Source organism: Thunnus albacares, chromosome 8 (assembly GCF_914725855.1).
Source record: "Thunnus albacares chromosome 8, fThuAlb1.1, whole genome shotgun sequence".
NCBI lineage: Eukaryota > Metazoa > Chordata > Actinopteri > Scombriformes > Scombridae > Thunnus > Thunnus albacares.
The window spans coordinates 2,777,945-2,802,589 of NC_058113.1; the positions used below are offsets into that span (position 1 = coordinate 2,777,945).

The following is a 24,645-nucleotide window of genomic DNA, read 5'->3' on the forward strand; positions in this document are numbered from 1 at the left end:
TGAGTAACGTATGCATGCCACTGTCATTTTCAGTCGACACAACAGTTGCAGTGGTGGTTTGTAGGAACAGTTAATGTAACATTTTGTGACGATCAAAGACGTGTTGATTGAAGAGTGGTTGTTTTTGTAAGGTCATCCACGCTTGTCACCATTTTTCTATCACTATTTCTCAAGGATGTAGTTTTTTTTCTGGCAAAAATGTCCTCATTCTTAATCCTACTCACAACACTCTGATCAGTTGATTGTTTCTCCAACCAGAGAAACAGCTGACAATGAGCACAACACCAGACCTATTTGAATCACTGAAACAATTTTGACATATGACACATGGTCTATAACCATGCTAATGAGTCCACGCTGTGGGCAGTTGTATTTGAATAGTAAATACGATTTTAGCCAGCATTACCAGATTACAGTAGGTTATTTTTAAAATCTCTCATTTCATGTACAGTATATATTTACACATAGATATTTCTTCAGCTGTGTAGTACTGCAGTATTCTCTCTGTGTATTTCACACATAAAATAGCCACATGCAAGTAATGCTAAATAACACTTAAAACAGTGGCATCTGAAGCAGGAGAGAGGAAAATCCAGTCATCCCCACCAGCATGTGAAAGTGCTGGAAAATTGAAATATAGCAAAAACAAAAGCTGAAATTGCCTCTCTGCGCTGTTTTATGTTGAATTTTTATAAAGCGTAAGTGAATACTAAAACTCATCAGTCATTAAAGGGCTGCTATGGTGAAAAACAAGTAAAATGATCTAAGAGAAGGATTAGGGTGATGGTGGGGCCTCCTGTTCGGTAAAATAACTCAAAAATATCCTCCGTCTTTTTATGTTATTTGAAAATTTGAAATTTGCACCTCAAGAGCGAGTGATGTTGAGGCGGAACTCGTTACTACGTCACACCAGAAAGTCCAATCAAATATGCAGGATCTTCTTTCTGTTATCAGCGAGTGGTTGTGTGTGTGTTCCGCACAATTAACAGCCTGCTGTCTGCTTAATGAGACTCAGTACGCTGCAGGATCTTCACCTTTTCATCAGCAATCTTTGGATGAAAAAGTTTCTTTCTGTTACTCATATAATGCACCTGTGCTAAAGCTAAGCTAGCAACCTCCGACTAGGTTTGAAAAAATTACTTAAACTTTGTTAGGAAACTTAGACACGATCTCACTGTTCTGAAACATCCTGTTGAAGTCTCAGCTGTGCAACCCACAGTAGATAGGGCTGTGCAATATGATGATATATGTCATGTGACAAGTGAAAAATGTCTATAGTTTCATATTATGCGCTATTGTTTATATCGTGACGCAAATCACTCTCTTTAGGGCAATATTTTTTGTCATTTGGGGGGGTACACGGAACAACTTTTTATCCATTGAATTAAAATTGTTATCAGGATATGGAATGACCTATATCATATATGAGATTTTGGTCATATGGCCCAGCCCTACCAGTAGATATTAATCTTGTGTATCCAAACTTTTCATGTGAGGGGCCACATGGAGAGAAAAGAAGTCTTTTGTCCTAAATTGGCTGGACAAATATACAATATATTAGCCGTTATCAACTTCTTCTTACTAGGCGCATAAGCTATGTGCGTGTTCTTTGTAAGCTAAGTCTTCATATAGTCCTCTTTTGCTGAGAACAAAAAGTAACAGCCAGCATGTCAGGGCTACATCAGTCACATTAGGCAGGAGAACAGCACTTCACACATACGTTCTTCTGAGAGGTGGCGGAAATGCTGCCAGGTTTCTGATGGTGGAGTCAAAAAATTGTTACATATTCTACACTAATTATTTTTGTGTTCCTGAATGGCTGCTTCTCAGGCTATTTTAGTCCTCTGAACCAAATTGTGTGACGTAGAAACTGCTGCATTTTAAATGTATTTTTTCTACTGTAAGGACAATAACTGCTAGTATATCTCAAAGTTAACTAATCCAGCCATCTGCCGGTCCCCCTCCCTCACAGGCTGCTCCTTGATTGCTGTCAGTGGTTTTCTTTAGGATGAAGTGAATGTGTAATGTAAGCAGGGGGTTACAAAAGGTTGTCTTACCCTTCTTTCTGCCAATCCATATTACGATATTGCCACAACCAAAACAAAGCAATCAAGCTATATATCTTTGTAGATCTCTGATTGTTTGATGTTGTAATCAGCACTCATCTTTCAGAACTCAAGAGCCTGGAAGATTACACTCCGTTCCCTCTGCTCTGACTTTTATAGATAAACACTGCCATTACTGTCCCAATGATAGGCATCTATGATGAGTCACATTTAATATGGACAAATGTTTTAAGACCATGCACATAGGACTGATAACATTTGACAATGTCCAGTGATTTGTAATAATGTTGCTGATGGCTGGTTATTTCAATCTTTTGAAGATCCACCATGTGTGTAATTAGAGAAATAAAAATTCAGCTAGCAATTTCCTTCTGTATTTTGGTGAAGACAGAGGTGGCCAAAAATATCCATCCAAGGTAAATTGAAATAACTTCAGGTGGAATCTGTTTTTAACTTTTGATTTCTTTAATGTGGGGACACTTCCTTTCTTCCTCTTGTCATGAAAAATTGAATTAGTTTAGTTTTTTAATAAGGCAAGAGGTGCCAATTCTAAACTGTATCATTTTCCATCTGGAGCACAGCAATCTTTGAAAATGTCCTTCTTTTCTGTATTTTCTTGTTTGTTGGTTTGTATCTCTCATTCTCTTCTCTGTCTGCAACCTGAATACAAATACAGTATTTGGATATGAATATCTAATGCGGTCTGAACAAATGCTTAATTTGCTTCCCTAATCAAAAGTAATCCAGTTCAAACAGGAGCTGCAAGTAGCTAATGCAGCATCCATGACCATCATCATCAAACAAACGTTTCAGACGGTTGTAAGTTGAGACATTTGTCATGATTAATCCTTAATAAGATCATCAATAAGATGACCAATTTTCAACAGATTTGTGGATGTTACTGTATTTTTATGTCATGACAGAACGCTGTAAACAGAAAATTACAAAATGAAGTTATGGACCATTCTTAAAGTGCATGCAGAAAGGCCATGTTTAACCCATTGGTCCAATGACCTATTCTGATAAGTATTTTCTCTCTGTTCCCCCCCAGAGGATGGTGTATGGCATCACCCATGTGTTCGTCCTCATGCATGAGACAAACAAGACGTGTTTTTTTGGTCAATTATCCAATAGATTTTAATTCCTGTTCCACCTTTTACCCAATGAAAAATGTATACATGTTGTAGGCTGACTATATATTTGTTTGCTTTTGTCCGTTTTGACTCTGATGAAGACACAGTAGTGGCAAAACATCCGTCTGTTTTTGAGCTGCAATGATTAGTCGATTAACAGAAATTTAATTGGCAAATATTTTGATAATTGATTAATCATTTAAGTCACTTTTTAAGCAAAAATGCCAAACATTTCATGGTTTTACATTCTTAAATTACAGAAATTCTTCCTTTATGGTAAATTGTGTATCGTTGCATTTTAGATAGGGGTGTAATGGTTTGTGTATTCATCCCGAACCATTCGGTAACAGATGTTCAGTTCGTTACGTGACTTTCCTCGGTTGGGAATGCTCTGTGACCCAAACAATTACTGTCAAAGTAGTTGAATAATCCACTTTCTCCAACATGTGGAACAATAATTCTAGAGCTTGAGTTCCACCCGGAACGTTTTGGCAGTGCGCCACTCATCTGCAGCATGCTCATGGATGTATGCTCACCGGCTTACCCAAGTTACCCTGGTTACCCTGGTTACCCTGGTTACCCATGCTCATGTAGTATTGCCGCCGTCATTAATATTAAAATATGTGCCATTATCTCCATATTTAAACTATATCACATCTACCTGTCCCCCTCCCCTCTCTGTCTATTACTGTTTCAGTAATAGTTTCCACTGCAACAACTTCAGTAATAGTTTTGGCCAATGACCCATTGTTGGATGTTTACATTTTTTCAAAATAAAGGACCAAAATGTCATTTTCTATCTTTCTTTTATTTTCTCTGCTGTACCAAAAACGTACTGAACTATGAATTTTGTGTATTGTCACACCCCTAGTTTTAGACTGATCTAAAACACATCTGATAGAACAACATGACATTGGGCTGTAGGAAATTGTAATGGGCATGTTTTTAGACTAAGTGATTAATCGATTACTCAAGAAAATAATTGGCAGATTAATCAGTAATGAAAATAATCATTATTTGCAGTGCTCCAGTCTTTTCTGTCTGAAAAACGGAGGCCCACTCATGAAAGACACTGCTCCATAGCGCTACTAGAGGTCAGAAACTCCACAGGAAACTTTTAACTTATGGGTAGGCCTCACTCACCTTCGGTATAAATCCAAATATAGATATTTCTGTGAAATTAAAAGCTCCAGAGATGGATAGTAACTTTACATTACACTCCCACTGCCTATTATGGTCAGTGTATCAGTACATTGTTCGAGCTATGTAGTGCTCCTGTTCTCTACATGCTAGTAAGGCTCAGTCCACTGAAAGGCTATTACCCAAAGATTGGCCTTTCACTTCAACTCAATTCTTCATTATTTCTTTCACGTCTTTTATGCCATCTACCAGGAATGATGAAGACTAGACTAAAGCCTCCCTTGCGGGCAGGCTCTCTATTTCTGTCCCTGCTTTAACACCTCTCATGAATAAGAGAAATAATAGAATATCATGCCATACTAATAGAGAAAAAGCCCAACACAGGCATGCTGATGCTAAGGCCCAAATAAGCACAGGCTTTGTGTGGAATAGGCTTACATTGGTTTTTGTTGTAGTTATCTGGGTCTCTCGGTGGCTAAAGCTGAGTTCATTGATTTTGTATGAGATTGTATTTCAGGAGACTTGATAGTGAGCTGAGCTAAGGTGGCCCTCCTAGTGATATACCTGCCTTCCATGCATGTTTTCTACTTCAAACGCTGTCCTCTCCCCCGAGCCAGTGTTGTGTCTTGACCCCCTGTTTCCTTTGTCCTGAGGAGGCAGACTCCTCTTCTTGCTTCCCCGTCATTAAAGTGTAGAGTGTTGCAAGTAGTTGAAGATATTGGTGTAAAGATAGGGATGGATAATTTATCATTGCTGGAGCTGTCTTCTGATCCATATGCAAGGTAGGCATCAAAGACGGCTGAAGATTAGAAGAGAGAGCTCCTGCTTTGTCAGAATAATCCCTGCAACTATTTAAAGTCAAGCACACTCATCCTTTAGAGTTTTTGGAATGATTTGAAATTCTCAGGTCCTAAATATAGATTTTAATGCTGGATGTGAAACAGAACAAGAACTAATTAATGTGGACCAGTTACACTGTTAAGTCATTTAGCAGGTTAAATCATTGATGTAAGCCATTGCCTTTAATTCAGATATATCATATTAATATTAGACAGTGATATTATTAGTGTAGCCAGTGTTGTTACGTCCATTTTAAAACAAAGTTAACTGTACTCAATAAAAGAGCTCAGTTATGACGTAAAAAAATCAAAATTAACTAATTAATTGTCAATTTTTAAACATTCGTATTCATGAATTTATTATAAACTAGAGCTAGACCACTACATAAGCAATACAATATATCACCAGTATTACCAATATATTGACCAGTATGGATTGTAACAGATACAGACGGGTGACAAATTAAAGGAAAAACAGGTACAGGCCTGAAAGGGTCACTGCAAATCAATACAAAATTGTTCTGAGTCATCACCTTTATCCTATGATGAAACATTTCTATCCTGATGGGAGTGGTCTCTTCCAGGATGACAATGTCCCAGTTCATACGGCATGAGGGGTCACTGAATGGTTTGAATCATATGTGAATCATATGCTATGACCTTCACAGTCACCAGATCTCAACCCAATTGAACACCTATGGGAGATTTTGGACTGACGTGTTAGACAGCGCTCTCCACCACCATCATTAAAACACTAAATGAGGGAATATCTTTATGAAGAATGGTGTTCATCCCTCTAGAAGAGGTCAGAGATTTGTAGAATGGTAAATGGACTTGTATAGTGCCTTTCTGGTCTTCCGACCACTCAAAGTGCTTTTACACTACCTGTTACATTCACACACATTCATACGCTGAATGGGTACAGGGGCTACCATGCAAGGTCCCAACCTGCCCATCTGAGGAAACTAACCACTCACACACATTCTACACTGATAGCACAGCCATCAAGAGCAATTTGGTGTTCAGTATCTTGCCCAAGGACATTTCGACATGCAGACTGGAGGAGCCGGGAATCGAACCACCAATCTACTGATTAGTGGACGACCTGTTCTACCTCCTGAGCCACAGGAGTTAGAGCCGCCCCAGCAGTGCGTTGGCATTGAAAGGCGCATTGAAGCTGTTCTGGCGGCATGTGGTGGCTACTAAGACACTTTATGTTGATTTTTCCTTTAATTTGTCACCCATATGATATACATATGTATTTGTATCAGTGTATACATGTTTGTAGGTCTATAAGTAAGAAGAAATGTCAGTACAGAAATGCCAGAATATGTTTTAAGTCCCCCTCCACTCAAAAAATGTATTTGCTTCTTGTTACTTCACTTGGGTTTTTGAGCTTCACTGTGCAGAATGATGTATGTGCAGAGTTTATTTTCACATTCATCTGCTGAAAGTGGAATGTTTCTCTGTGCTCACTGAAAATCTGAGTTTAAGCGGTGGGCCTATAAATATGATTTGTGACATCACAACTAGTTTGGAGTCACTTTTGGTCCGGGATGCAACTTACACAAGTGTGATGTGGAAACTTGAAGCCTCCAGTGCACAAACACTGAGAATGGACTTTACAGTGAGGGAGGAAATAGCTTGTGTCCAGCAGTTAAACTTTGAAATTAACAATATTTACATATTCATAGTTTTTGGATTTTTCAATGAGGGAGAAGGAATATTTAGAAAAATTAAGGTTTTTAATGATGTAATTTTACTTTTTTGAGGAGAAGATATATTTGACACATATTATTATTCCAAGCAGAGATTGTTTTGTACTTTCATCTGACTGATCATTATGGATTTTCAAACCAAGTAGTGAAGAATTCCAGAACTTCTACTTTACTGTCTTGTTAAATTGCAAATCAAGTAATGCTACAGATCAACTTCATAAAAATTGAAATTCTTAGCTATATATGTTATTAGGGAAAAATGAAATGAAAAATGTTTTGTTGTTGTATTAACATGTAAACTACTTAATGAGAAACTACAGATCATTGTGCTTGTTAGAGTTCTGTACAGTTTAGATTGCCAACAAACAATTGCCATCAGCTATTTGGTTGATACGATATATCTGTGAAATAGATTGGCCAATAATTGTGTATGAACTAATCAGGCTAAGTGAATATACAGTAAACTGAAATAAATACAAGAGATACCCCCCAAACAAAAAGTTTGACAGAGTGCTCTCCTTCAGCTGTTGCTCTTGCTTTATGGATGTTAGAAGGAAGTTATAGCAGAGTACAGTCCGTTATGTGTAGCTGAATACACAGGGACTTGACTTTGATCTGACTCTCCCTCATTGCCAAAATCCTCTAACCTGGCAGCATGACAGGTTTGATGGACTGGACAAATCTTAGACAAATCTCTCTAAGAAAAAAAACAACATGGCACCTGTTATTCAGCATGAAGTTAATGGCTCACCTTTACTCAGTCGGTGTGTAATTAAACTGACAAAAATCCAGCAATGTAAACATTTCGATGAGCTGTAGTTGTGGTCACACCCATATGCTGCCTCAAACCTCAGCTGATGTTATTCCCATTGTGAAGAACTTTTGATCAGCGTTAAAAATTTTCACTTGCCAGACAGCTTTTAAGATTAGCGTTGCCTTGACGACAGAGGGTGAAGTCAGGAGGGGTTAAAAAAGCCTGATTAAATTTTCCACTATTTGCATGCCATCAGGAAGAGTGGGATTTAGTGGGAATGCCTGTCTCTTGCTGATTAGCTTTTAAATTGCAGTTTGCAGCTTGGCACTTGCATGTTTATCAAAGAACTGATTCTCTTGGTGGCTCCCCTCCATATTTCAGTGGCAGATACAAACACTGGTGTATGGAAGGGACGATTAAAAAGACAAAGTGTCCACACGTCCTAAAAAGGTTTCAACAGGTGCTGGATAGATCAGAAAATACATTCACATTTCCATAAATATTACAATGTATCTAAACATGCCCCTAGACACTAATGAATCAAAGAATCAGTTGAGGAACCTCTGATTCCAACCCCATGGTCTTAGTTTGAAGCATCTGCCTTTTTTTACTGCGTCGTTGTACACAGAGCAACACAGGAAAATGCCATGGTGGCCAAACTTGCTGTCAAAGTTTTCAACTCTAGTCTAAATTTAATGGAAATAGAGAAGGTGATGGAAAAGGAAGGCAGAGAAGTGCAGTACAGAATTTATAGATTAGTCGAATGACAGAAAATGAATAGTTATCATTTCGATAACCAACTTGTATAAGCTGCAGATTTTGATTATGTTAGTGGTTTTCCACATTTGTAGGAAGTTATTACAGTTTTCCCCTTCCTGCAAACATAGCAAATCCCTGCAGACGTAATAGTTATTACATTTGTGGGAAATTACGTATTATGTTTGTTTAGGCAACTGCTATTACGTTTTTGGGAAACTTATTACGTTAATGGGATTAATACATTAAAAGCTGCAGATTTGTATTACTTCTGTGGTTTGTTACATTTGTGGGATGTTGTTATGTGTGTGGGTCTAACATACCTTTCACTGGGTCATTAAGGATATTTCTTTTTCTGTTCAAGTGTAGTACAGTAGCTGTCTAGGTATATGTGTAGAAAACAGCGCAGAAATCAAGATCCCAGACTTGATGTACCTTAGCAAATGGTTCTGTCTAGAAATTACCAAGAAAACGATGCCGGTGTTTCTCTGACAAGCATTTTAGACAATTTCCTCAGGCCATGATCAGAACAGAGGCTTTTCTCTGCCAATCAAGTAAAAACTCACAGCTCACAGCTGTGAGTTTGACAAGCAACACAGACAACAGGAACTCAGTGCATGCTGGGACTGTTTTTGACAACAACTTGGCATTAGCAGGCTAGAACTTAAGTAATGAATAAAATTTAATACTGAATTCAGTTCAGTGCTCTGTAATCATTTACCATCTTTCTTCACCATCATAGAGCTCACATGTAAATGAGAGCTCTACTTTCAAACTATTACACTATGAGCAGACAGAATTATAGGGAGGATTATAGAGTTCTTTGCATTACCTTGTGATAGCAGAAGTGTTTCATGAGCCCTGGCACAGTTGTTTAGCTGTAGCTGAATGAAATGGTATGTGTATAAAAAAAGAAAAATGTGCAGATTTGTGCGTGATTCCACAGTGAAACCCTCAGATTAGATTACCAGCCAATATATGACATCTATTTCCCAGTCTTAAAGAGAATCCGCACGGAAAAAACATTTACAACACTAATGGTAACCATCTAGGGCTGGGCTTGACGATAATTTAATGTTATCTTTAGGGCTGCCCCCTAAATGTCGATGACTCTAAATATCAATTGAGCCAAATCCTATTTTGTCATTTTAATCTTTGCACTTTTTTTTCTGTCATTGTACACAAAGCAAAGCAAGCAACTTTTACAAACAAACTGTGTGGAGATGTGATTATTTTACAATCACAGATGGTGAACAAAGGCGCTAAAACTTTGGCTAAAACATAAGACACCATGTACTGTAGGCTGGTGTCAGTTTAGTTTGGGGCAGCTGGACTGTACCATAACTGGGCAGAGGCTGTAAATAATATGTTTCTCAAAATCATAGGTATATTGAAGAAGAAGACATCAGTAATTAATGCATTTTAAAAGAAACAAAAAAAGATGTATAGATAGGAAAAAACAAGAACCACAAGCACATGACAGAAGTCTGTTCCATCTTTTCAAGTGTAAAGATTTGCTGCTTGCTTTGTCTTATGTGACAGTAAACTGAATATCTTGAAAGTATGATAATGATGTAAAAGACAACAATTTCACACGTAGGAAAATACCTTGAAATCATCTTGTAAACAAACAAAATCCATTTTGGCAATACTCTTCACAGTGATTATTGCACCACGTTCACTTGTGGAAATGAGAATCCTGGAGATTTGGAGGCAATCACTGTTGGAGACACATAACTAGCCACAATAGTTCCCAGAGAAAGAGGGAAAGTAAAGGATGGGGAATGGTTTAGACAGAGGAATTGGTGCATAGAGGGTGACAGAGTTGAAGGGGTTGGGAGTTGGAGAGGTAATGGGAGGGAGGGTAAGAGTGACAGGAAGAGGGGAGCTGCTTGAACAAGAGGGAGGCTGTGCAGCAGGTAGAGCCGCTAGACGAGATAAAGAAGAAATCATTCAGTCAATCAGCCCAGGCCGCGGTGCAATCATCAGATCTCATCTGTTTTCAAGAGCAATTCTGCCTTTTATTGAGCTGTTGTGCCTCAAACAGGGAGGCTGCAATGGGGAACATTAACCCATGCAATGCCACATGCACCTGCACCTGATATCTACGGGTTATCAAGATCACTGCTGAAATATGAATTGGTTTTTATTAACATGGCTGATGTCATGTTGTTTTCTCAATGTGAACACTGTTCCTCTGGATAAAGCCTTTTTTAGGCTGTCTGCATCAATACTTCAAATACTTCAAATCTTTAGTATGATATCTGTTTTCAAATCCCTTACTCAAGTGTGGATCCTAGCAGGTGTCATGGAAAAACAAAAAAATGATAATAATTTTGAGCATAATTTAGAAATTTGTGCTCTCAAATGACTTAATTAGTTCTCTTGAATTTCTTCATACATGCTCTTGAGTTACTTAATTTGTGCACTAGAGCTTCCTTAATTCTTTTGGTTGCACACAAGAATGACTAATTCATGCTCTCAAATTATTTAATTTTGCTCTCAACTGATTCATTTTCGCCTGTGTATTAAGTTCTTCCTTCTCTAATTATTTGAGTTATCATTTGCGTGCACAAATAAACAGAACATAACATCAAACAATACTGATAACATTTTAATATGTTTAAAGGATTTGGAAGGGACATCCTTTGTATCTCCATGTAACTCTGTCCAAAATCAACAGAACTGAAATACACATGTGAAGGAATATTCTAGCTGGGCTCAAGACCTGTAATAGACATGTTCACAAAAATCATTAAATGCTTTTGTATGTTTGATTGTTCCTGTTTCTAGAGACATTTTGACATTTTCGTCCAATCCACCACTGTTTGTCCAGTGTTGCTGTAACTTACTGGGAAACCATAACACTCCCAAATAATAGGTCATGGTAAGCTCCTCCAGTTCTGGTTTCTCATTGGCTTTTGCCATACGGATGACAGTATGAGCCATACATCAGTGAGGTAACCCGACTAGCATAATGGACAACTGTTCCACTGTCAAGCTTTCCAGGTGAAACTCATATTTGGGAAATAAATGATATTCTGCATGTCCTGAAACATGGACATGAATTAGTGTTTATTAGACCAATTTGACAGTAAATATTTGGTTCAAAGGGAGTACCAAGCTAATCAAAGTTGAGTATACTGGACATAATATTCTGTTCACTTGGTTTGGGACAAACACACGTACTGTACTGTTAAAGCTTTTAAAGTCTGGATCTTTGTTGAACGTACAGGTAGCATTCATTTAAAAATTCCTGTGAAACTTCACTTTTTTGGTGTTTTGTTTTTCAGTAGGTCATCAGTTTATTGCTACAGTGGTATGATTTTACATTGTAGTATAATGGTTTTATTGGTTTTTCTAATGTAGGTCCATCTGTGTTGATGATTTTGTGACTTGATCATATTTTACACATTGTGACACCTTTTTCATTGCGTATATTTGTGCTTGCATTTCCTCCAGATGGCAGCCGAAAAGTCAGTGGCGAAGTGACCAAGCCCACCTATGGGTGCCAGGTGACCATCCAGTCAGAGCAGGAAAAACAGCTGATGAAGATGTACCGCAGGGAGGAGAAGAGGGAGAGGAAGAGAGGGAAGGGAACTGAGGACATTGACTCCTCAGATCCTGTCATGAACTTTGACCCCAGAGAGATGAGAGCCCAGCGGTATATCAGCTGTCTAAACTTTCTCTTGGTCCTCTTTCCCTCATTTGTCTTTGTTCACTGTCTGTCTCCACCTGTGCTCTCACAAAAACCAACAAGCCTCTGCATTTTTCATGACAACTTGGCTGGAGCTTTACAAAATAAAAAAAAAAGCTCAGCCAAGCTGCAGCTTGTCACACCTTTTCTTGTAGAGGATTTTTCTGAAAGTTTAATTTCAGAGGATGAAAAAAAAAGAGCAGCGATCTGTTTAATTAAAAACTTAGCATGGCCAAATCCAGCACAGTGTGAAGGAACAGATTAGTAAAGAGGTAAGCCACTTTAGGAAGGAACATAATGCCTCAAATCTTTGCCTCTTCATTTGAATCATCCATCAACTGCACTATTTATTCTAAAGCAAAAAAAAAAAAATGATAGAGATGAGGGTTCATGTATGGAAGAAAGTGGATGCAGATGTGACATTGTGCTGATGTGACTGTTGCTTATTCCTGTCTTTCTTTACGTCTTCCTCCTCATCTTCACGTATTCAGTTTTACTGTATCAAGAAGCTTTTATATATAAAGTTACTTTCTTTTTCAGAGTTTTTCAAGTTAAACGTGTCTTGTTTTTTCTTGTGCAGGGAGCAGGCCCTCCTGACTGCACGCCGTGAACCCGTACTGGGCCGAGAAAGAGTGTATGAACGGATTCGATATCCCAATGTCTACGACTGCTATGCTGAGGCCACAAAGACGCCTGCCTTTGTTGGAGGAGCCAGGGTGAGCCTTGAATAGTTTGTATGTGTGAAGGGTCCATTTTTTCAGTCGGCTTAATGTGTAAAGCTTCTTTTGGCTTGGAAAGTTAACACAATTGAAATCTTTAGTTGAAGTGATGTTGGATGACCTTCTCTCTGAATGTTTTGACTAGTTCAGAAGAAGGTTGGTTGAGTTATCTCATGTGCAGGGATGAGCCCGCCTTCATCTTGCAGGTTCATTACATGTCACACTGAGTGAGACGGGTCTAAAACATTGTGGTTGCAATTTTTGTCAGACTGAACCATGTTAGTTTCGAGTCATGTCAGTTGGTGAGATAAATGTCTGGTGAACTGTAGCACAAAGATGGAAATAACAAAAAAAAAATATATGCAAGCAGGCGCACATCATTAACCCGTCATCCATCTGTTTGGCCCCAGCGCTGCTATGATACGTCATTCCAAAATTGTACTTTATAATATTGCATCATTTTATTTTGTGTTTCCGATTAGCTGGTTTCTAAACATGGGTTGGAGCAGCAGTCACATTGTGAGAATTTGATCCTAAATTTCTGACGCTGTCAGCATCTTGATGCTAACTGTCTTTGGTCTCCAAAGCTCTGAATTGGCTGTCAAATGTGTCTCACAGTGAGATCCAGGACTACTGTCTTGAATTGGTGACCAAGGATTTCACAACATTTCTCTTTATTGTCAACTTTGGTCTAGGACAGCCCAGAATTGCAGTGTGTGGGGGTCTTTATTCTCCTCCTACATTAGCCCAGCAAAGGACATATGACTCATAAGCTTTTGCTTTTATCTGGTTTTTGGAATATTTATTTAAGTTGTATATTTCTTAAAAACATTGACATCTCTCAAAGGTCAGGCTCAAGCACAAGATCGCTCTCATATTGATTTGATGTGTCATAACTTCTTGTCCTTTTAACATTTGATTGTAGGTTCATTAAATGTTGCGTAAAAGGAAAATAAAATGATAAAGTTTAAAATCATACCAACACAGTAGTCAAGTAAGTGCATCTGATTGTGGAAGTATTTTTGCCACTGTACAATCAGTTTAAATTCAATCATTAATGCTACTTAAAACATAAACATGCAGTCTCTTCCATTCTTAATAAATATTTAATTTAGTTTTTCATCAGAAACTACATTTTTTCTATTAGATTGTTCCTGTGCTGTATGTTGACTGGCATGAAATACCAGAGACATTTATTCAGAATGCTTCAGCCTTGTGATCAGGAACAGAACACAAGATCAAAGTCTGTGAATCTATCCAAAGTTGATCGAAAATCCAAATGTGAATGGATTAACAAGTCTCACACCCTGCCGTCAGCAACATTGCCAGCAAAGTTTTTAAAATATTTTTTGAGACAGTTTTTGCTTTTAGGTAGATTAGATAGTGGACAGTGATGTGACTGGAGGAGAGAGAGGTGGGGAATCACCTGCAACAAAGGTTCCCTGGCAGACTCAAACCCCGGATGATGCGATTACATCGTCAGTCCAAGTCCTTTTTGCTACGTTGTTTACTGTCAGAACTCTGCTTGCCTCATGAAAGCACACTACCTTCATAGTACGTCAGTGAGAACCACAAACTATAACAAAATGTAAAACACATCCAACCATGCCATGAATCTAACTTTCACTGTATTTACCAGACAGTTTGCCAAAAAAAAGTTCCATCAAAACTTCAATATTTATTACATTATTGGACTCTTATTATGGGATTTATTGCATAGATTTTATACAGTATGGCCGTACATTATATTATGTTCTGTGTATATGGCTGTTATGCATCATTTAAAATGTTTTCATACTTTTAAAACAGTTACTGATGAGATCTCTGTGTTTCCAAGTGAGCAATAAGGATATAAATTGAAATAGTATCTTTTGTAACTTTGAATATCCTTCCAAGTTTTTAGAATATATTTTAAAACATGGGTTTGTTACTTTTTGAGTGTTTGAGGTCATTTATGAGGTTTTCTTCATCTTTTTTTTGTGTGTGTGTATGTGACATTCAGATGCTGCTGCCTGAGGGAATCCGCAGAGAGAACTGTAAGATGTATGAAGAGGTGGAGATCCCACCCAACGAACCCATGCCTATCGGCTTTGAAGAGAAGCCTGTCTACATTTCTGAACTAGATGAGGTAGGAGACACGGTATACTTGTATTTGTGTTTGTGTGTGTACATTCTGTGTGGATATGTGTGTGTTTGTACATGGTTTCGATTACTGTGTGGTTTTGAAGACAGTGACATTTCTGATGTCAGGAATAGTCAGTCAAAACAATGAATATACCTGTATACGCTCTGCTGACGGGGTATGTTTAGCAGCCATGATAGCAACCATATACAGCAAATGTTGTATTATTACATATATACCATATACAAACATTGTTTACACATAGCTGACATAAAACATTTAGCTTTCCTCTTATCAGAATTATTGCTCATTTCTTCAAAGCGATATCTTGTTGATCTTTGATTCACATTTTCTGCTTCAAAGCTTGATGTCATCATGTAATTTTTATAACCACAGTTCATGGACTCTAATCAGTGCAGCACACAGACTGTATAAAAACAATGGACGTAGCCACTGTGATGTCACCCATTGGTTTGTGGACTCCCGTTTTGAGGCCTTGATTTGCATTTTGACTTTTGCCATCTTGAATTCTTTGAGTCAAAAGTGACCATATTTGAAGGAGGGGCTGGAGCTGTCCCTAACACTAGCAGCAAGCTACTAGCTTGGTTAGCACAGTGCACTTGCAGTCTATGGTTAACTGAGATAATGCTAATGCTAATTTTCGCTAGTGAAAAACAGGCTTAAAACCATCTTAGGTGAATCTTAGGTTACGCCGTGGTTACGTTACCTAACCAACATTGTCGTCTTGGTAGCTCAAAGTAGCCACGCCATTAATTATGCATAACTTTATGGCATAATAAAATTTAAACGGGTGAGTTATAAAGAATTCACCCCCCATACAGTTGTCGTGAATGGGAAAGTTAGCTATAGAGACCAGAACTGTTTTTTGTACCAGGCTGTAAACATGTTTATTTCTGCTCTAAAGTTGGGCATTTTAACATGCGGGTCTATGGGGACTGACTTGCTTCTGGAGCTAGCCTCTAGTGACCGTTCAAGGAACTGCAGTTTTTGGCACTTTCACGTTGGCTTCATTTTTCAGCCCCGGGGGTTGCCGTTTGCTGCAACACCAAGAACCATAAGTGACTGCTTGAGCTAAAGGTAGAGGATAAAGAGAAGGGTGTGAAAAGAAGAGAAATGCTGGATTCTTGTTGTCACTGTGAGGTTGCCAGACAACCAGCGGAGATTCCAGGAAGTCTCTGTGCCCGACCAAGAAATAGTTCTAGCACTTAACTCCCCATAAAACCACAACTTGTTGTTTTTACATTTCTGTTTATGTTTGGATTCAACCAGTGAGATAAATGTGTTAATTAGTAAGCATTCAGAGATGTTGGTTGGTAGATTTTAAAAGTTTGGAGGGAGCCAGGCTCCTCCTTCTCATTCCCAAAATGTCAAAGTTACTTCCAGCATTAAATTCCTTTAATGTTGGAAGTAACTTCAAACAGACTTTGCAATACAAACTGTTGACATTGAAAGCACACGGCCGAGCTATCTCAGTGGCCTTTATGTTCTTACTTTTGTGATTTCTGTACAGTTCCAGGGTTGTGATCTTGTTACAAGTCCATTGTGGAATTCAATTGAATCTTATTAGGTTTATTTTTCAAGGTTGGCAAGTAGCTAAAGGCTAATATAACTACACCTCAAAAAGACAAATTACTTTTCGTTGGCTCAGAGGTTGCTCACAGTTTTTAGTGGCCTAATAAATGTTCACAACTGGTACCTACAACCTCAGAATGAGATGAGAAGCATAATATACTTGTTGTTTAACTGGGAGATTCTTCAATTGAGGTGAGTCGATCAGCTGATTATTTCTCTAGAGAAGAAACTCCACTCTGTGAAACTACAGAAACACAAAGTCCACTGGCAGTTGTACAGTGGTGTTACAGAGTGATGTGTCTTTTCACTCACAATCTTTGTCTGAATACAGACGGCTGCTGCATGGAGCACATTAACCAGAAAACAAACTAACTTTTTAGTGTAGCTGTCACATAATTAACATTAATTAACTAGCTGGTGATGTTTGTCATTTTAACCAGAGACAACGATAGTCAGCTAAAAATGAGACGCAGCTACCTCCATGTTTTCTATTGGTCTTTGTTAATAAAAAAAGAGTGAATGTATGATATGAGATTCACTAGTGTCAGAGCTTAACAAATCCAGATATTTTGCCAACTGGGAACCAGATCCAAAACAGAACCAGCTATCAGAACCTGTCCCTAATGAGCCCAAATGACTTCAGGAAGGGATTTGACAGGATTCATATCTGAGTGGCAGATTCAATGCTGGATTCAAATTTGCAGTTATTGGACCACCAAATAAAGTGATGGATTACTTTTCCAGCTCTACATAATAATGTCTCTGATTGTTGAAGTACATCTCCATAAATAGGACTTGCCTGCATGTCTGTTCAGTCTTCAGGTGTTTGCTGATGCCCCAGGTGTATATATGTGGTCCCTGTTATCCTCCATCTCAGTGAACAGGAGAGGACTGTGGCTGTAATGGACAATGAGTGATGTTCCTTCTTAATGGAAGTGCTGTAGCTCTCAACTGGCTGTCAGCGGACACAATGACCCGTCAATTTGACTGACACCTTGACTGACAAACCTGCAGTCATACAGGTACATACATTCCCCCTAGCCTGCAGCAGACTTTACCCAGCCACCGCCGGGCCATATTAGAGAGTGTCCAGTTTGCTCAGGCTTCGGGGTGGAGGTACGGCTGGGGCGAGGGAGAGCACCCCAGCAGAGTATACACACATGATTGTCTTTGAAAGGCACTGCTCCCATCCTGTCTGCGGGAGTGGGCTCTGTAATCCATCATTACTGCATCGCTAGTGAAGATGCAGCAGTGCAAAAGGTCACCCCTTCTTCTCTGAATCTGGCCTTTTGTTAATGAAGGCCCTGAAGTATGATAGCCGTAAACCTCAGAAGCATTTTGTCACACTTCAGGAGACTAGTGTAACTGCTCACCTCTCTTAACCTTCCTGTCACTCATGCTAATGGACATCATAATAAACTGGATCCGGTTTTGGTGTATGTGTGTGTGCGTGTAATTGAGTGTTTGTGGTTGAGTGTGCGCATGTGTCTGTATATGGTTTAATTACATCTGCGCTGTTGCTCTTGTTGTTTTCACAGTTTGTGCTACTGGCTCAGGTGTCTTTGTGTGTGTGTGTGTGTGTTTGTGTGTTTGTGTGTGTGTTGGCACTGTCTCTTCAGTGCCTGTCAATATCAATCCTCATCAGGGTAATGAAGATTTGACCATTAATCCTTTCATTAGTGACAGTGATCAATCCACAGAGACAACAGTGCTGTACAGTCAAATAGCATTATGTATGTACTGTATGAATGACAACATCAGTGTATGTTTTTATGTCTGTGGCTCCCTTGATTTTGTTCAGACCATTTGCTGTTACCTAGGTGCTAACAACTTCGGCAGTAATAAGCTTGAGATACACCGATCCAACTTTTTCTCTCCTGTTTCCGTCATCTCAACTCAGGTTATCTGCTGATAACGAGTACTGATAGTGGTAATCACTAGTAGTAAGCAATAGTAGTGCTGTCTTTTTTCATAGTGTAAAACCTGGATACCTCACTGGGTGGCATCATTTTCATGGAAGGTAACATGAGGCCAGAGATTTTCGGAGTCACTAAAACTGAGTTAACCTGTTCTAACCTCCTCTACGCTGATTGCAGAAACACAACATTTTATGACATTAACAAAGAAACAGTATTTGATGTGGATCAGTCATATCATATCACATCATCATAGAGATTCTGGCGATCACAAAGACGTTTATAGCACAGAACGATGATCACCGGGGCAAGCTAAGCAAGTTCCCTATGCAGCTAGCCATAACGGCTGCTACAGGTGGGTAGTTTCTGTATTTACTTTTGTTCAGACTCAGAAACAAAGTTTTGAAGTGATTCATGTCTGATATATGTAGGAGGTTCAGCAGCTCGCCCTGATGATCTTTGTGCGTCTTTTTGTAAATGGTCAGAATTTCTATAACGGAACAAAATTAGCATGACACATAGAGCCACAATGGTCACATATATGGGAAATACATCAGCTTCAAATAAACTGGAATTTTCCTTTAAGGAGATGAAACATTTCAGACCTGCATATTATTTACATTATGTGTTGAGTGTCTATAAGGTCACACATTTTTTACAATTTCAAGGAATGTAAAAAAACATGAACTGGATTACAGTGAAAAGAACATCAAAACAAGTTTCTCAATATTGGCCATCATTTGATATTGCATGTAACTAAAACTATTTACAATTATGTTTGAGGTAAAAATACTGTCATGTTGAAATACAGTCAGTATATAAACCTATGGATATAAGCATATAACAAACATGTTGACAGTGACATCGTTTTCTGTTGTCAGACTGTATGACAGGATGATATGATTGCAGGCCACAACATGTTGTGAGCTATGGCTTTACCATCACATTCTGTTACACAGGTCAGTTTTGTATTTCAGTAATTAAAACGTGATACATGTGCAGTCATATAGTCTGAAAAAGTGACTTATCAAATCAGAAGCATGCTTGTCAGTGCAATGCTTTTTTTTCCGGTCATCACTCAAGTGTCAGATGTCGGAACTTCCCACTAACAAATAAGCCGACCAGGGTGCAACCTCCACCCAGTAACTCTCAGCCTGTGGACACAGTGTAGTTTCTCAACCTCCGTTAAATCACTTTTTATGGCTTTGAAATCATCACATCATCACAAACCCTGTAAAAAAAAAAAACAAAAAAAACAAAAAAAACAACAACAGAGAGACAGAACCTTTTAATATTTTAGACAAACATCAAACACGTAAAAAAGATAAAGGAGGCATTTGTCTTCATATCACACTGCTCATTTTACACAGTAATCTACCAGGAATATGCAGTACCATGTACTGTATTTGACTGGATGACTCTGCGTTGCGTTGAGTCAGTTCAACATTTTCTAGTGAGTCAGTGCAGCCCACGTAAGCCACTGGCAGAGGTCAAGCTCAGTCAAGGTCAGGTCATGTGAGAGTTGTTAGCAGGGTTGGAAGTAACGAATTATATTTACTCATGTTACTGTAAGGAATTAGTTTTTTGTGTGTGTGTACTTTTTAGGAATTAGGAATTTTACTTGCACTTATTAGTATTAGTGCTGTACTTTGAATTGTACTTCTAGATTTCAAGTCACATTGTTTTTACAAAGTAAAGAAAAAAGTCAAAAGTCATGATTATTTTTATGAGAATGGAACAAAAGAAAGGTGCCTAATTAGCAGCTGCAGCAGAGAAGGCAGCACACACCAGGGTTAGGTGCTGCATAGGTGCTGTCACCTGGAATGTGCTCAGGCTGTCCTAATGATAACCCTTATCCCTAAAGTATTCTGCTTTAGTTTCTGTCTACATCTCCTCGTTAACCTAAATGAATGGAAACCATTGCTAAGGTCTGTGCATGTTTGTTGAGATGAGAAAAGGATCACAGCGAGCGGGACCAACCACACAACAAGTGGAGCGGCAGTAGAAAGCTATTTTAGTTCAGCAGGGTTCAGGTAAGGTGTAAGTCTACTGTCTACTGTCAAACCAGAATCATTGGATTAATGAAGAATCTGAGGAATCTTTGAAGTAAGGATAATTTCCTGGAGAACAGATAACAATTTATGAATATCACAGGAAGATATTTTTGAGTCTGTTGAGAGTTATCAGTTGACTTATTTGTGCTCTCATAAGACATTCAGCTTTTACAGAATTCCTGCCCTTGCTTCTCCTGCAAAGACCGAAACCTTAAATAATCTGAATAGGCACTGAAGTAAATTCTCTGAGGCTACATCTCTGTCTTCTCTCACTTTCTAAAAGGCTTATCTTTTTTTTGCCATGAGTTTCTCCCTAGCTCACTAGCAGTTTTCCCTTCATCTTTTAAAGTCCCTGTGTAACTGATATAGATTGATATGGAACCTCTTCTGCTGAGCGATGTGAATTAGCCTCATTCAAGCAGCGGCTCTATTCATTAACTTAAGCCTGGGCAACTCTGGAACAAAGTGCCTCACTCCTCTAAAGCGCAGACACACAATGCCTAATAAGTCTTTACGTGCTATTAGGAAGGCTTTGAAAGGCAGGCTGAAAAGTCTGACACTCCCCCTCCTCTCCCCGTTTACACTGAGTGCCGATTGTCATTTATTGAAAGCTGTAATGGGAAACAGGGCTGTGCGAGCCTTGGTACGCCTTTAATAGCTCTGTGAAACATTAAAAGTGGGGAATTTATTAGGGTGCTTTTTAACTAATGAATCAGGGTCTAGGCATCCCGCACTTGCCACTGTGGTAAAAGCCTTCCTAATTTATCCGAATAAATATATTACTGAGTGTGTTGTGAGTGAGAGCAAGTGCCATTCTTTAGTAGTACTGATGGACTAAACATGCCCAGAAATGTACACTACTACCACATTGCTGATGTACCTCATAATACCAGCAGAAGAATGGACACTGTAACTCAAATATTGACAAGCTTTTGAAAGCACACACATAACTGCACTTCCTATGAACTACTAATTGATAGGAATCCACTCAGGCTGCTAACACATTCTGAGAAAATGACACATTCCCCAGAGGGAAACAGTCTGTAGAGGGAGAAGGATTAAGGAACAGAAAGAAAGCTTTGCTCTTCAGTTGCTACAAGAGAGCCGTGGTGGGGGTTGGTGGGTTGAAAGGCATAAGTAATGAATGACTCTTCCCTCCCAATTTGTACTGTATATCTCTCTGCTGCTCGACACTTAAAATTTTCTTATTGCATGATTTTCTACCGTGTTGTTTGTCCCTCACCAAGACAATTTTCGGTGTCAGATACAGTTGTCGTACACAATTTAAATGCTTAAATAAATGCTGGTTTTCAAATAATGGCAGAGTTGCAAATAATAGGTGATGAACAAATTAATACTTGCCCCTAAAGAGTGGGTAAAAACATCGAATGGGCGTGGCGTTATCTCTGCTGTAATGGCTACATGGTAAATTCAACATAATGTGTGTTTCCACAGCAGCACAAAAACTCCGACACCGACAGTCTTTGACCTAGTCTTGTCAAACAGAACAGTTACAGTTAAAATGCTTCACGGGAAGAAGACAGGGAGAGAAAAAAAGCTGATAGAAGATAGAGACAGGACAAAATAAAATGTGTAAAATCAAGAAAAATCCAGAGAAAACAAATGGGTTTGAAGAAAAAGATATGCACTGATTTGGCTTCTCTGAGACTTTATGGTAAACTGTACCAGAGTTGAGGAGCAACAACAGCAAAAAGCACACAGAGGGGAGGGATTACGCCTTTTTGAGCAGCTTGAAGGCTTTTCATTTTAAACATCTGCAGGCACTGTTGAGTTTCATTGACAGAAGCTTAATACTGAGCAAACAGCAAAGCAGAACCAAGTATTAATTAGTGAATAAAAACAATATATTTAAAAAAAAAAAAAAAAAAGAGAAACCTTGAGCGAGAGAGTGGTGATGAAGACATGAACATTACCAGCATCAACAGCAAATTAAAACAGGATCAGGTCAGAAAACAAGGAGGCTTCTTACTTAGTTACAGTGAAGTATACTTATAAAACAGCAAAGAGGGGGAAGAAAGGTCTGTTGTCTCAAATAAAGACCTGCTTCTCTTTTTAACAGAAATATGGTTAGCTACTGTAAATGAAGCTCAACATTTCCTGATGTTTCACATTTAAAGTCCACTCAGATTTGGAGCTTATTGTGTCCTAGAACGTAGGAAACATGCAGTCTGAGGATTCAAATAGAGGTCTGCCATCAGGTATTTACAGTCTGAGGGCATAGTAACAGGTGAACAGGCCTACTGCTGTCATCATTGCAGTATGTTGGCTTCCATCACCACCCTCACTCAACATCCTTTGATTCTCCTGGCTGTTGACAGCTTGCCCTCTCCTTTTCCTGTGCAGGAAGCAGCCAGTGTATATGCACAGGCCTGCAAAGATGAGGCAGAACTGAACAGCCCGCCATCCATAATTAATCCACCTTGATTGCATTTCCTAATCCAGTTTTGATGTGGTTTCCCCTCACAGCACACACGTGGCTCTGTGTGTTTGCTTAGACTTGCTAAGCACGAGCCTCCAGTCTTCAAGGCTTCTTTGAAGGATTCAAAGGTTCAAGACTTTTTACAATCCAATCTGATGGAGTGGCAGAATTCTCAAATGGCACAGTACATCACCTTAAAATGCACTTACTGTCTGTCAGCCTTTGAAAAGGGTGTGTGCCTTGTGCTGTCTTCAGTCTATAATTAAACTAGACTTATTATGTAAGTTTGATTATTTTGATAAAAGCTTCTTTTATCTCAGTTTAGTTGGTTATTGTTAGTTATTTTAGTAAATTTGGCTCGATTCTATAAAATTGCATGAATCATTTTTGCCACATCTTTCAAATCTTTGTCAAGTTGCAAAATCCTTGCAGTGACTTCAAGTGAAAGTCATGTTTTAGGTTCTCTTCTGCAGAAATAACAAAAAAAAAAAAATACTTTCCCACAATTTGCAAAAGTAGGCTGTCTTGCAGAGCATGACATATCTCTGCCTACAGTCTTCATCTATGCTCCTGCATTAGAATTAGTTATGGATGTTTGTATTCAGATTCAAGTAAATCTGTCAGGCACTAAAATTGAAATGACTCACCAATGACCTTGCAGTAGCCTGTGGGATAATCAGCTGTTGCAACATGTTTTCTTATAATGTCTGAGTGTCATTGAGTCAAATCTATCGTTGTTATTTACCGTAATATGTGGTGAGGTTGTATTGGATTTCACTAAATTATACGGTGTCCCTATTATTTTATCTGCAGTCTGTGGGTATTCCAGAAATGGTAATAGATTTCCCTGATTTGAATTTTAAACCTCATAATAATTGCAATGAACCGTGACTCACTGAGCTCCCAGTTTGGTTGTTTACTCAGGTGAGGAGCAGGGAACCATCCACTGTATCCATTCTAGACCCGTCCTTTCAAAAGAATCATTAAGAGTATTTTTAAAAAGCAAAAACTGTCTTTAATACATTTTAATGATGAATGTTTTAACATCCCATTTAACAAATTTGTCACCACAATTAAAAATGCTATCACCGTTTTCAAAAAAACCAAAAATTCCATTTGTACTGTTAATGTTTGTTTATTTTGAAATGTAAAAAAACCTATGTGGGATGTTTTTAATGGGTGGGCTGCACTGTGTTTAATGGAGGTTTCGGGGCTCACGAGGCTCTCGGTGCTTCTTCAGCAGGTGCCTATGGTTGAAGTGATGGATTACCTCACCCTTTCCTATCTTCATCCAACTCCCAGCTCTCCCTCTCCCTTCTTTGTGCCCTCTCTCCCCCCTCTTCTTCCTGCTGCTGCTGTTCTGCAGGGAAATGAATAGGCCTCCTGTTTGCTGCATCCGCATCTCACTCTGTCAAACTCCACCATGCATCTGGTGCTGATGGTTTGTGTGCACGTGTAATGCTCGTGTGCATGTGTGTGTGTATCCATAGGATTGGCTTTTGGGATTTAGAGTGTGTGTTTGTGAGTTTGTGTTTGCGGGGGTGTGTTTGGCCAGGTCATTTAGTACTCTGCATGCAGGCTTGGAGCAGGCTGATAAGCTGTTTGCAAAAACTGGCAATTAAAAGTTGATCAGGCTGTCAATTCAAATGGAATGAAATGGAACCAGAAAGTAATTAAAAGGATGGCATGAAAATGACA

The 24,645-nt window shown here is 38.8% G+C and overlaps 1 protein-coding gene across 1 annotated transcript in view; it reads left to right on the forward strand.

The window, feature by feature from the left end:
• ascc3 (activating signal cointegrator 1 complex subunit 3) overlaps positions 1-24,645 on the forward strand; it is a 175,498-nt gene that overhangs the window by 22,466 nt on the left and 128,387 nt on the right. The window contains exons 6-8 of the mRNA XM_044358139.1: positions 11,869-12,070; positions 12,684-12,819; positions 14,825-14,950. Of these exons, the coding sequence (XP_044214074.1) occupies positions 11,869-12,070; positions 12,684-12,819; positions 14,825-14,950 (464 nt within the window). The remainder of the gene's footprint in view (positions 1-11,868; positions 12,071-12,683; positions 12,820-14,824; positions 14,951-24,645) is intronic.